The 14,213-nt window shown below is 39.6% G+C and overlaps 1 protein-coding gene across 1 annotated transcript in view; it reads right to left on the reverse strand.

Moving 5' to 3' along the window:
• Window positions 1–277: 277 nt before the first annotated feature.
• The window catches only part of rgmb (repulsive guidance molecule BMP co-receptor b), a 43,515-nt gene continuing 29,579 nt past the window's right edge, over window positions 278–14,213 (reverse strand). Inside the window, exon 3 of the mRNA XM_028805742.2 lies at window positions 278–1,754. Within this exon, the coding sequence (XP_028661575.1) occupies window positions 1,044–1,754 (711 nt within the window). The 3' untranslated portion in view covers window positions 278–1,043. The remainder of the gene's footprint in view (window positions 1,755–14,213) is intronic.

The following is a 14,213-nucleotide window of genomic DNA, read 5'->3' on the forward strand; positions in this document are numbered from 1 at the left end:
CAGTCTCATTTCTATCACATGTAGAAGTAGTTTACATATATATTCTGAGCTTTCTTTTTCATAGTAATAAAGAAAAATGTCTTCAATATATATGTTATATCTTTTCGATTTTCATTTGTGTAACAATTTTCTTTTCATCATTTTTAGAAATGTGGTATACAGTTGCAGTTACCTCTGTTTCATCATTGTTTTTTCTTATCTTCTATTTTGTTTGTCCAAATTTGTGTATAGATTGGGAACTCTTATTTTTATATATATATATATATATATATATATATATAATTTGTCACACTTGGACCTTTGGAGAAAAACCTCTTCCTGTGTTAACTATTTCTTATTTCACTAACATCTTTCAAGGCTAGAGTTTTCGGTTTTTCTTTGTTCTTGTGGGTTTTACATTGTAATTTTGGGTTCATTTTTTTTGTGCTTGTTAAGTGTGACAGAACGACCCTCTGCTTCAAAACTGTGGTCAGAGAGCTCTGAATCACACCACACGTATGTCCCCAATATGTCCCCCTCACCGCTCAGCGGATGTCTGATCAGTAAGTTTGTGGGACTACTAACGTTCTTTGTAAAGACCTCACCACTGCCCGTCTGCCCACCCTCCCATATAAGTAAGTGCTCACACCCCCCTGCCCAGCAAACACTTGAATATTCATTTCTTTAACCTCCTAGCTACTGACACACACAACTCAGTAATCCTAGTCTGAAAAATTTGCAATACTGCAAAATAAAGCAAAAATAAAAATAAAGTGCTTTCTTTTATCAAAGCCCTAATTCAGGGACATTTAAAAAATACAATAAAAAAATTGAATAATACTATATCCAATGTACCTGAAAAAAAATACACAAATTATGACAATATGTACACAACCAATCAGAAGATTTTGTTTTTTAGGTTCTTTCCTCCAATTTTTTTTTCAGTATTGGACAACCCTTCATATACACGGTATATACATATATATAATTTTTTTGTTCATTTTAACATTTCTTCAATATATTAGGGCAATATATATTTACTTTTTCTGTTAATGACAAAAATCCTACAAAACCACAAGTACAACAAAGAAAAGTCCTAAAGTTAGCAAAGAACAATGGAAGAAGTATGGTCCACCATTCCCTTTACTAGGGAATATATGCCAGCGTTCTTTCTGAGGGTGCAGTGCCTCCAAGTCCTGCAGGGCACTAAATGCCGCAGAGGTGAAATTGGCATCGCCAGTGGTGAGAAGGTCAAACACACAGGAGTGGAAATAAATGTCCTTCACTTCCAATTTGTCATGGCATTTTGCCGTAGCGCTTTCCAAAGTAAACACATTGTGGGATTGATGAGGCCCACTGTGTTGATGGCGGTGATGCTGATGCTGTTGATGTTGGTGCTGATGAACTGGTTGATGCAGGCTCAAGACAGGAAGAGGGATGATCCCACCTTCATCAATGCGTTCCAAAGTAGGACAACCATTCATGCACAGTTGCAAGTCCTGGGTTTCGTCGTAAGCAATAGCTAGTTCCTCAGGCATGCGGACCGCCAAAGTAAGATAGCGTCCCACCTGCCTCACGAAGATGGTAGCTCCAATATAGCTAGCAAAAATTTCTACATGCCGCCCAGCGGCCTTTTCCAGAATTAGCAGACTCTTGGTATCGCCTTCTCCTCCACTTGTTGTGCCATCAACAAAAGCAGCAGGAAGATCATCTGTCACAGCCTGGTAAACCTTCTGATCTGTGCAATCTTGGTAAGGTTTGAAGATAATAGTTATCTGTAAAGAAACCACAAAATTAATATCTGATCACAGAAGAGGTTTTCTTTTTTTCATAAATAAGTCAAATAAAAGTAAGAGTCTGGTAAATCCTATAGTTCTGTATGAAAGTAAAGTATGCATACCCTGATGGTATAATTACTAATGCGCCAGTGTCAATTATCAAGTGACTACTAAATACCAACTGTGAACTGGAATATCTTGAAGTGCCAAAACACAACTTGACAGACTTAACCTCAAAAGAAATCTGATCCTCCTAAAGTTTTTTCTTCTTTGTGCAGAAGAAATTTTGGGTGTGGACATATTTTCAGTAAAAGCTACTGGATTTCAGCAATTTTACATGTATGTTTATCATTTTTGGCTTACAGAAAAGAGATTTCATGAATATGTACTTGAGTATGATGCGTCACAGAGTTTAAAAAAAAAAATCATTAGGCGGTCAACAAACAATGAAATTATAAACTAAATGTTGCTTCTTCCAGTAAAGTTTAGCTGCCAGTGTGGATCTAATCATGATTCTAGAGGTGACGAGTACATAGTCTATGCCTTTTAAGAGAAAATATTAGATTTATAGCTCATACAGCAATGAGCTCTGGCTAATAAGGGTTAGGTTGAATACAGCTTTGGCAAATGAGATGCATTCTGATTTCACATGTCGTCGATTGGAGGATACACATGTGTAATCTAATCCAATCAATGGAGCAGCGAATCAAAGCCATCACAAGCACTGATATAATACAAAGATTCATCCATCCATTTTCCAACCTGCTGAATCCGAACACAGGGTCACGGGGGTCTGCTGGAGCCAATCCCAGCCAACACACGGCACAAGGCAGGAACCAATCCCGGACAGGGTGCCAACCCACCGCAGGACACACACAAACACACCCACACACCAAGCACACACTAGGGCCAATTTAGAATTGCCAACAAAGATTCATTAGAAACCATTTATGCAACCAGCACTCACACTGCTTTAATTTAAACGCAGTAAAACAGATTATCAGCATTGTTACATTATTTAAACTCCAGCACTACAAAGAGATCTATAGATGTAACCTACTGTACAAAAATGGATTCATGACTGCATGTGTATGTCTGACCGACCATGAGATACCATTTGGAAGAAAATGCTTTCAGAATCATTTCTCATCAATCAAGAACTGTACCACTCACTCATTTCTCTTCTGTATAGCCCCCACATATTTGACGCTACTAATAAAGTAACTCTCCTGTGAACTGTACACTTTGATAATGTTATTTTACATGAGCACAACAGCCAAAGCCCTCTCTCACATACGCATAGTATTTCAACAAACATCATATGCAGCCTGTGAGGTATGTACGCCTGAGGATCACCACCCAGGCTCTTCCCAGGAATGTGATTCCACCTTGGGCCGAGAATGGGTGCAACCACTAACTGTCTTGTCATTTTCTTCCTCCAGAGTTCTGAGAAAACAACCAATTAGGGCAACTGACTACACCCTATCCAGTCCTTGGGTTATAAAAGGCGTCACTTAATAGAAAAACGATCTAAAAGAATTACCATCTGTATCAGTCAACCCCACAGCAGAGCCAGATTAAAAAGAACCCACCCTTTTTTACATAGTGACTCATTTTTGTTTGATTCCTTTTGTTTGTAACTGCAAGTAAACAGGGAGGGACGCATTGGTACCCCAAAAGCCTCCTGTTGTCATAACCTTCACTCACTTCGACGACTACAAACCAATTTCCGAATTAAGAACAGAAAGCAGACACCTCGATCGATTATTGATTTACTGATAATCCAAGTCCATCCCTAATAACAATGACTGAAAATGCTTGTGGTGCTGTTGTCACTTATGAAGCATCTCAAATTTAACTTTCTACAGCAAGAAAAATAATGTGGTTCTCACAAATGTATGGATCCTCTTTAAATCCTAAAACATAAGTAAAAAAATAAGTTAACTGCAGAGTAAATGATGGTCTGTTTTAGGCAATAACAACATGAGAAAGTAGCTACATTAATCTACTATATAATGTAGAGAAAAGCCAAGCAAAATGACACCTTTTATTGGCTAACTAGAAAGATTACAATATGCAAGCTTTCGAGGCAACTCAGGCCCCTTCTTCAGGCAATGATTACATCTTGCCTGAAGAAGGGGCCTGAGTTGCCTCGAAAGCTTGCATATTGTAATCTTTCTAGTTAGCCAATAAAAGGTGTCATTTTGCTTGGCTTTTCTCTACATTCATAATGGCTAACACGGTACAGCACCCTAGTTCTACTATATAATAAAACTCTTCTGTCCCGTATGAGTTTGTACGCATGTCTGGGCCCTCCAGACAATCTGATTGGTCAGTATGGCTTATATCTGATTGGTCACTTTGGTTTTGGTGACACAATCAACAAAGAAAGCGCCTGGCAAGAGAGGTTGAAACACACAAGGATAATGGCTAAAGGTACAGGAGGAATGCTGAGAGTCACCTTTATATAATGGGAAGTGTTTGCTGGAATAGGAATGATGTTTTCACAGCAGGTAATGGGTACCTGCCTATTACTGATGGTAGTCAAAAAGTGGACAGAAGGTAAGCAGTGTGTGTCAAAAGTCTGAGAAGCAGGCTTTATGGGAACATGATCAGGAGAAGGGGCACTGGGCAAAAAAAGCTGATGCACACAAGGATATCATAGAAAGGAGTAGGAGGGCACTGAAGGTAAGAAATACCAAATCTCAAATATTTTTAAATTTATTGTATTACCTGTCTTTGAAAGGTTATTGTGTCTAGTAAACTCTAATTCACATTTTGCAGTCAAACTTAGCCAAATCACCATCAAAAGTCTTTTGAAACGTCAACAAGGGCACCATCCTGATGTGTTGTGGCACTGGAGAAGACACAGCTTTCAAATTCCAGGAGTGTTTCAAAATATTTACGTAGCAGCCATTTGTCCATTTTAGTCACTATGTTGTCCATATTTGGATTTTCCCATAATACCAACAGCTTTTAAATTAGCAAGAAACCATTTTAAAGCCTTAAAATCTAAGGCTTAGAAAGTGAGAAGAAAGGGGATGGAGATGGAAGTATGGACAATTAAGAAAAAAAAAAAAAAAGAGACTAATTTCTACCATAACTGAAGTGTGAAAATAACTAACTAAAGATCTGCACTGGCAATTGGAATGTTGCCGGTTCAAATCTCATAAATGCCAAAAGAGACTCTGCTCAGTTGGGCCCTTGAGCAAGACCCTTAACCTACAATTGCTGAGCGCTTTGAGTAGTGAGAAAAGCGCTATATAAATGCAAAGAATTATTAATGTTTCTGTGCACTTATGGCATTTATGTTTAATTAATAATAATAATTATATTTATATAGTGCTTTTCTCACTAGCCAAAGTGTTTCCATGCAGGGAGGACCCAGGACACAAACCCATGATGTCCTTACTATGAGGCAGCAGAGCTACCACTGTGCCAATTCACATGCAGTAACAATAATTCAACTCTGACTGTCCCAATTTGGGATCCTGAGGTGGTTCGTCATGTGGTGTATCAGTGCCAGCTCACAACCTCCTCCTCCTTATAGCTTCCTTTGCTGATACTACATAAATCTATCCAAGGTAGCAATTACTGCAGTGGGTTGGCACCCTGCCCGGGATTGGTTCCTGCCTTGTGCCCTGTGTTGGCTGGGACTGGCTCCAGCAGACCCCCGTGACCCTGTGTTCGGATTCAGCGGGTTGTGAAAATGGATGGATGGATGGATGGTAGCAATTATTCAGTCAGGCTTCATGCTTGACAGTATAAATGGCCTACCCAGCATCATCAGGCTTTGCTTGGGTAGGAGCTTATGCATTGTTCATGCGACTTTATTATTTCTAGAATGTACAAGAGCTTCTATGCATCAAATGTTTTCAGGGCTGGTGGACCAAGAGTGACTGTGAAATAAGGCTCGACAGTAATATGCATTTGTATCTCTTGATAGACAATGAGACTATTGTTTAGTCATGCTAGGCCTGTTCACATGTGACATTCAGAAGGCACAAATATGTATGTCACTGGCACAACTGGAAAAAATTCATATCTATAAACATGCCAACTGATACATTCTTTGACATTTGCTTTTCTGTGTGTATTGCACTGAAATTTAATTTAAGCAATATTAAGGTATTACACACAGGAAGTGATAGATTTGAATACAACATGGGAGGTTTGAAATTTGAAAGTACTCTACTCTATCATGAGAAGGACCTTAGGGTCTTTGTGGACTCATCACTATCTACATCCAGACAGCATATAGAAGCAATCAAGAAGTCAAGCAGCATGTCAGCATAATGTTTGGAGAATAAGTCAAAGGAGTTTATACTTAAATTAACGCACTAGTGAGGACTCAACTGGAATACTGTGTACAGTTTTTGTCCCTGTATTACAAAAAAGATGGAAATAAGAACTGAGAAGAGCAACTAGGCCGATTCCAGGATTATGTGGTATGAGCTATAAAAAAAATATTGAAGGAGATTAATATTTTCAGTTTAAGCAAAAGGAGATTAATCAGTGACATGATCAAAGTTTAAAAGTATAAAAATAATTAGTACAGTGGATCAAAGCTGTTACTTTAAAATAAATTGTTCATCAAGAACAAAGGGACACAGTTGGAAACATGTAAGGGCAGATTTTGCACAAATCTTAGAAAGTTTTTCTTTACGCAAACAACCACAGACACATGGAATAAAACTACCAAGTAGTGTGATGGACAGTAAAACTTAAGGGATCTGCAAACTTTGATTCAATGTTATTTTAGTCAATATAGGGAAAAGGATAGACATACAGTAAGTACATAAGAACTCTGACAAACAAAAGGAGACCATTCAGTCCAGGTTAGGTAATAGCTAAGCTGTCCCAATATCTCATCCAGATACTTCTTAAAAGTTTTTAGGGTTTCTGCTTCAATTTCATAGCTCGGTAGTTTTTTCCAGACTCCCAGAAATAGTTGCATAAAGAAGTGCTCTCTGACTTCAGTAGAAATTAAGAGAAAATGCATTTAGGACTGGTGTCCTTGCATACGTGATTCACCATTTAGTCAAAGGAATTCAGCTGAATCTACTTTTTTGATGCCTTTGAGAATTTTAAGGACCTGTATTAGGTCTCAATGTAGTCTCCTTTGCTGAAGACTAAACAAGAATAATTCTGTGAGCCGGTCAAAGAAGAACATATCCTTAAGTCCTGGACAATCTTGTTGTGTTGAAAGGCCTTTTCTCCTCGCAATTGCTCTTTCACATCTGGACAACTTATAAGTTAACTATCTAACTACTATGGAATTTTAGTTATTATATCATAATCTTTTAAAAATCTATTACAAGTATACAATTTATATAGTATGAAGCTATAACAGAATGAATTTTTAAATGTAAGGAAAAGGACTGAATGTAACTCAAGAGTAACTAAATGTAACTTAAAGCTTAAGCACATTAGGTCTCTTCTTTGTCTTAGAGAAGGTACCAATGTAATTTTCCAAGGTTAGAATGAGGCAAATTAGTAACAAACACCCTCCCAAAAAGTAGGGATAAATTGATTAGAAAGCCCATAAGCCCCAACTATGGAGCATTGCAAAGATCAACAGGAAAAGCAGTAAAACAACCCTCTTAATGAAGTGGTATTCAGAATAATGGGAGAATCGACAAGAGTCAAGATTACTGGTGGCTTTAGTTGATTGGAGGAGGTGATAAAGTTCTGCATTTAAAGAATTAGAGGATGTAATGTATTAAATAAGATGATGCTAATTAGAAAAGTATAAAAGCAGATGAATTTTTTAATTCAGGGCTCATTCCGTGGGCTGAGACATTTGTGCAAAACTTTCTGCAAATACAAAATGTTCTGCATTCTCATCTGGGCTCTATAATGGCCTTCTTTGAGGAGCGACAAAAGTTTTTTTCCATGATACTACTCACATCTTTAAGATGTGGGAGGAAATTTAAATTTTTCAAAACAAATACTGTGAAAATGTGACAAATATTGATTTGGAGCAACGATGAACTTACCACACACAGCCCCAAAATATCATAAAATTTACCGTATCATCTGTATTAAAATATAAAGTGCATCCAGAAAGTATTCACAGCGCATCACTTTTTCCACATTTTGTTATGTTACAGCCTTATTCCAAAATGGATTAAATTCATTTTTTTCCTCAGAATTCTACACACAACACCCCATAATGACAACATGAAAAAAGTTTACTTGAGGTTTTTGCAAATTTATTAAAAGTAAAAAAATTGAGAATGCACATGTACATAAGTATTCACAGCCTTTGCCATGAAACTCAAAACTGAGCTCAGGTGCATCCTGTTTCCCCTGATCATCCTTGAGATGTTTCTGCAGCTTCATTGGAGTTGACCTGTGGTAAATTCAGTTGACTGGACATGATTTGGAAAGGCACACACCTGTCTATATAAGGTCCCAGTGTTGACAGTTCATGTCAGAGCACAAACCAAGCATGAAGTCAAAGGAATTGTCTGTAGACCTCCGAGACAGGATTGTCTCAAGGCACAAATCTGGGGAAGGTTACAGAAAAATGTCTGCTGCTTTGAAAGTCCCAATGAGCACAGTGGCCTCCATCATCCGTAAGTGGAAGAAGTTCGAAACCACCAGGACTCTTTCTAGAGCTGGCCGGCCATCTAAACTGAGCGATCGGGGGAGAAGGGCCTTAGTCAGGGAGGTGACCAAGAACCCAATGGTCACTCTGTCAGAGCTCCAGAGGTCCTCTGTGGAGAGAGGAGAACCTTCCAGAAGGACAACCATCTCTGCAGCAATCCACCAATCAGGCCTGTATGGTAGAGTGGCCAGACGGAAGCCACTCCTTAGTAAAAGGCACATGGCAGCCCACCTGGAGTTTGCCAAAAGGCACCTGAAGGACTCTCAGACCATGAGAAAGAAAATTCTCTGGTCTGATGAGACAAAGATTGAACTCTATGGTGTGAATGCCAGGCGTCACATTTGGAGGAAACCGGGCACCGCTCATCACCAGGCCAATACCATCCCTACAGTGAAGCATGGTGGTGGCAGCATCATGCTGTGGGGATGTTTTTCAGCGGCAGGGACTGGGAAACTAGTCAGGATAAAGGGAAAGATGACTGTAGCAATGTACAGAGACATCCTGGATGAAAACCTGCTCCAGAGCGCTCTTGACCTCAGACTGGGGCAACGGTTCATCTTTCAGCAGGACAACGACCCTAAGCTCACAGCCAAGATATCAAAGGAGTGGCTTCAGGACAACTCTGTGAATGTCCTTGAGTGGCCCAGCCAGAGCTCAGACTTGAATCCGATTGAACATCTCTGGAAAGATCTTAAAATGGCTGTGCACCGATGCTTCCCATCCAACCTGATGGAGCTTGAGAGGTGCTGCAAAGAGGAATGGGCGAAACTAGCCAAGGATAGGTGTGCCAAGCTTGTGGCATCATATTCAAAAAGACTTGAGGCTGTAATTGCTGCCAAAGTTGCATCGACAAAGTATTGAGCAAAGACTGTGAATACTTCTGTACATGTGATTTCTCAGTTTTTTTATTTTTAATAAATTTGCAAAAACCTCAAACTTTTTTCACGTTGTCATTATGGGGTGTTGTGTGTAGAATTCTGAGGAAAAAAATGAATTTAATCCATTTTGGAATAAGGCTGTAACATAACAAAATGTGGAAAAAGTGATGCGCTGTGAATACTTTCCAGATGCACAGTACATTCACATTATGTAGCATATTCTTCCAACTTTATTCGTAAGTCATCAAAATGATGTAGTAACACTAAGATTTTGGAGACATCTGGAGGACTTTTTGGTGAAACTGCATTGCAGGCACCAATATCTGGGTAAAAATATCTTGAGATTCATAAATTAGTCCACTTTTTTCTTCTTTTTTTAAATTATTAAACATAGAAGCACTTTCATGTGGTGCCCATGGATGTCACTCCTAAATTGATTTTCAATTTCCCTTTCCTCCAGGTAAGATCTTTTGAATTGTGGAGTTTCCCGATTTATTTCATTTAGCTCTCCAGCTAACTGTACATCTTTTTTTTTTTAATGTAATGCAAAATCCTTCATATGAAAACAGCATGCTTATTCAAATATTGGAAAACAATAAAATATGAGTTTTTTTATGACATTCTTGAGATCAGTCATCTATACATCATTTACATATCATGAAAATCTCCAACACGTTTAATCCTAAGTAGAATTTGTGGGGGTCCGCAGCCTCTCTCAGAAAACAATGCTGGCCAAAACACCAGTCTATTACAAGGGTCACTCACACAAACACTCAGAAACATTTAGAATTACCAGTTGGGGCAAACGTGATTGGGATGTGAGAGGAAATCTGAAGTATCCAGAAAAAGTACATGCAGACACAGGTGCACTGAAATGCACCACAGACCGTAACCAGGTACAGGATACAGTACGAGTCTCCTAAATCCAGTTGTAGCTTTACTTATAGAGTTTATCCTGGCAACATTGGGTGCACACTTCCATACAATATGCCAAATTACTGTCATCAGTCACTCTGTGGACAACTCTGTGAATGTCCTTGAGTGGCCCAGCCAGAGCCCAGACTTGAATCCGATTGAACATCTCTGGAGAGATCTTAAAATGGCTGTGCACCGACGCTTCCCATCCAACCTGATGGAGCTTGAGAGGTGCTGCAAAGAGGAATGGGCGAAACTGGCCAAGGATAGGTGTGCCAAGCTTGTGGCATCATATTCAACAAGACTTGAGGCTTGTTGCCAAAGGTGCATCGACAAAGTATTGAGCAAAGGCTGTGAATACTTCTGTACATGTACATAAACACCTTCAGGAATAAAACCAAGGTGCCCGTGCAATGTGAGAAAACATGTGAACATTTACATTTATTTGCTTAGCAGATGCTTTTATCCAAAGCGACTTAAAAAAAAGAGCTCAATATAATTGAGTAATGTCAGTCTTTGGGACTGCTTTGGAGCAAGTATCACAAGACAAGGGTACAAAATTGATCACCGCAAGTGAAGAGCTCAGAACAAATATACAAGTTAGTAACAATTCCTAGATTATAAAGTCTAATAGCTTACATCAGCTGGACCAGGGGTTCCCAGGGGGTGCAAGATGGCATTTCAGGGTGTGGGACAAGGAAGAAGGCTGTGTGGGGTGCGTTGTCAGACTTATCGTGGTCCAACCGGTGTCTTGCAGGGTGCTGTAATTTTTAGGTCATTTATTAGTTAGTGCTCCTGTTCTATGATATGAAAAGAATCAAGCATTGCGCGCACAATTGTCACCTGTGAATGAGCAGAGAAATGCAGATTCTTGTGGGTTTCTTGCAGCGGGCGTAGCGTTCGTAAAGGCAAATAACTTTTTCTATGAGAATGGAAATTAGACCTGGCAATGAGAGAAGGCCGAGAAGTTCTTTATAATCCCTGATCATGAAATGTCATCGATTTTGAGGTTTGATTGACATTTTTGCCAGGGGGGACAAGGGGGACTGAACTGAACATGACACCTGCTGCTTACACTCAGTCCACCTCTCCTGATGGCAGTCCTGGCAGTGGCACAGCAATTTTAACTGTGTGGCACATCTGTTTATGAACTGCAGTTCAGGTGTTATCGGGGGGACGAAGCTTGTCGACTGTGTTTCATTGCTTAGTGGCACACCAGCTCCCATTGCTTCATGTGGGTCTCCAGCATCCATGAGCACCTCAATACTTGATCTTGTGCGATTTCCTTGCGGTGCTTGATGCTTCATGGGATACCCCAAGCCCCAGACCATTCAACCATCCTTCATGGGAGACAGATTTGCAAGATTACTAATATATAAGCTTAAATTGCTCAATTTATATTTAAATTTTAGGCACCAAGTTAAAAAGTTTTGTTTTTTTTAGTTCAATTTGTTCACTTGCAGTACTGTATGTGGTTCAGTTTGTTGTTCACAAATTTGAGTTCTTCATCTTGAAAGGTGATGTTACTCTTGTAAGGGGTGCAAACATAAATCAAACATTTTTTAGTGGAGCGAAGCATAGAAAAGTTTGGGAACCACTGAACTAGACAGAAATTCACCAAAATGTTTCTTAAACATATAGAGAGAGGCACAATTCCAAATGGAGGAGGGAAGCTCATTCCGCCAGCTAGGAGCTACACATGAAGAGAGTCTGGACTGAGATTCAATACCGCACAGAGATGGCATCACCAGACTTGAGCAGTCGAGAAGGAGCATAGACAGTAATATACTGTATATACAGGAAATGATTCATTGACTACTCTGCAAGCAAGCATCAAGGAATTTAAGTTAATATATGCTGTTACAGGGGGCCATTTTAGAGGTCTGAAAAGAGGAGGGGCATTGAACACCAGACCCGCCACTGCAGTTTTGATGATCTGCAGTGGGATGGTGACAGCAGAGAGTTGCAGTGGTCCAGATGTGACAAGACCACAGTATGAACCAGGTATTGTGTTGCATGCTCTGTTAAATACACTCTGGTTTGCTGTGCCTGCCAAAGGGTTACTTGAGTATGTGCAGGAAAAATGAAATCTAAAGACGATCAAGACATTCTGGAGTGAGAAGCAATGTCCAGTGTCAGAAAACTCTGTCTCAGTTGCAGGTCGTGGACCCTTCAATTAGATAATGACCCAAAACAAACAGCTAAAAGCACTCCAAGAATGTTAAGAACAAAACACAGGACTATTCTGAAGTAGCCTTCTATAAGCCCTGATTTGAATCCTGATAAATATCTATGGAATGAACTGAAGCATGCAGTCTGGAGGAGACCTCTGACACAGCTGGAACAGTTTGCTCAGGACTAGCGGGCCAAATGACCTGTGGACAGGTGCAGAAGTCTCATGGAGAGGTCCAGGAATGGCTTGTTTGTAGTGACTGCTTCTAGAGGTTGGGCAACAAAATATGAGGTTATTTTTGTCCGAGCCATTTTCATTTGTGTTATTATTTGAAATATTCAGTTGAATCAAATGTGGCACTTGGTGCCACGGCCCACCTGCCAAGTTGTTTTGCCTGCCTAAGGAAAAGTCATCCCAGATGGAGGATCGCAGGAATCGTGGGAAAGAGGGGTCCTTTCATCGGATTGGCTGGCCCAGCACTGTTTCAGCCGTGGAATGGCCAAATGGGGGAGGCAGCTTGAAGGATGAGGCCTCCAGGACTCTAACAATATCCAAATCTTATTATGGGATATATCATCTACTGTTAAATTCTGCTATGTAATTCTAAAATTTATATTTTTTATTTTTTAGTATATTGAGGAATTGTTCTGTTCTGTGAACTGCATTGTATTGTATTGACCCCCTTCTTTTGACACCCACTGCACGCCCAACCTACCTGGAAAGGGGTCTCTCTTTGAACTGCCTTTCCCAAGGTTCCTTCTATTTTTTCCCTACAAGGTTTTTTTGGGAGTTTTTCCTTGTCTTCTTAGAGAGTCAAGGCTGGGGGGCTGTCAAGAGGCAGGGCCTGTTAAAGCCCATTGCGGCACTTCCTGTGTGATTTTGGGCTATACAAAAATAAACTGTATTGTATTGTATAATCAAAACTCTAAAGAAAAGTCTTGATTTTTTAAAATATGGAATAATTTTAATTAATTGTAATTTGAAGTAAATTTGAAGTAATTGATTGCCAGTTACTTTAGTCATTTTCATGTTATTTCTGAAACAATTATAGGTTCTCCTTTTTACATGGAAGGGTACCAATATATTTGTCCACATCTGTATATTGCCATTATTTCAGATATAAAGCACTGGTAGGCCTAGATAAGTGTTTGGGGTCCTCTGCTGTTATTACCTGGCTCCCAGGGCACTGCGGTTAAAGTGAATCCAGGCAATAAACGCCTACATTAGACTTTCCGCCATATAACAGAAGTGACTTTGTGGTAAAAGTAACAGATGTGGAAAACTGATTGTCCAAGGACCACAGAGCTGGACCCCTGCTGTTTATATATGACTGTATGCAAATTCCTCTAAGTGAATCCTCTTTATGAGAATCAGCCTGTACAAATTCTCCAGTTCACCACACAACCGCACCTCATCTTGTTTCTTGGATTTGACTCTTGCTTGGGGAGTGGGATACCAAATCATGCCTGGCCCATCTGGGAGGAGCATTGGGACAAAAACATTAACCATATGGAATTCAGCATTGTGCTAAACAGAAAATTCAAAACGCTTTATACTCTGTTCCAGTTTTCCCAATTTTGTAAGGATTTGGGAATTTGTTGGGTGTCCCGCCAACGGCTGCTCTGAATTTAGCAAAAAAACAAAGACAAGAGTTGGTAAACTCCAAACCAATCCACTTAAAGACATTTGTTTTTATTAGATCTGATGCCATAAATGCATAATCCATCATGGGAGTTGGGTGTTTTCTTGCTGAACACATACAGTACTCAGCAATTAAAAGTCTGAATCATGAAACCCATGCATTCTGATCTTCTCGCCCTGTCACTGTCACAACCTCCAAGTTATAAGCAACCATACTGACTGATTCATTTAATATA

The sequence above is a fragment of the Erpetoichthys calabaricus genome, chromosome 7 (assembly GCF_900747795.2).
Source record: "Erpetoichthys calabaricus chromosome 7, fErpCal1.3, whole genome shotgun sequence".
Classification (NCBI taxonomy): domain Eukaryota; kingdom Metazoa; phylum Chordata; class Cladistia; order Polypteriformes; family Polypteridae; genus Erpetoichthys; species Erpetoichthys calabaricus.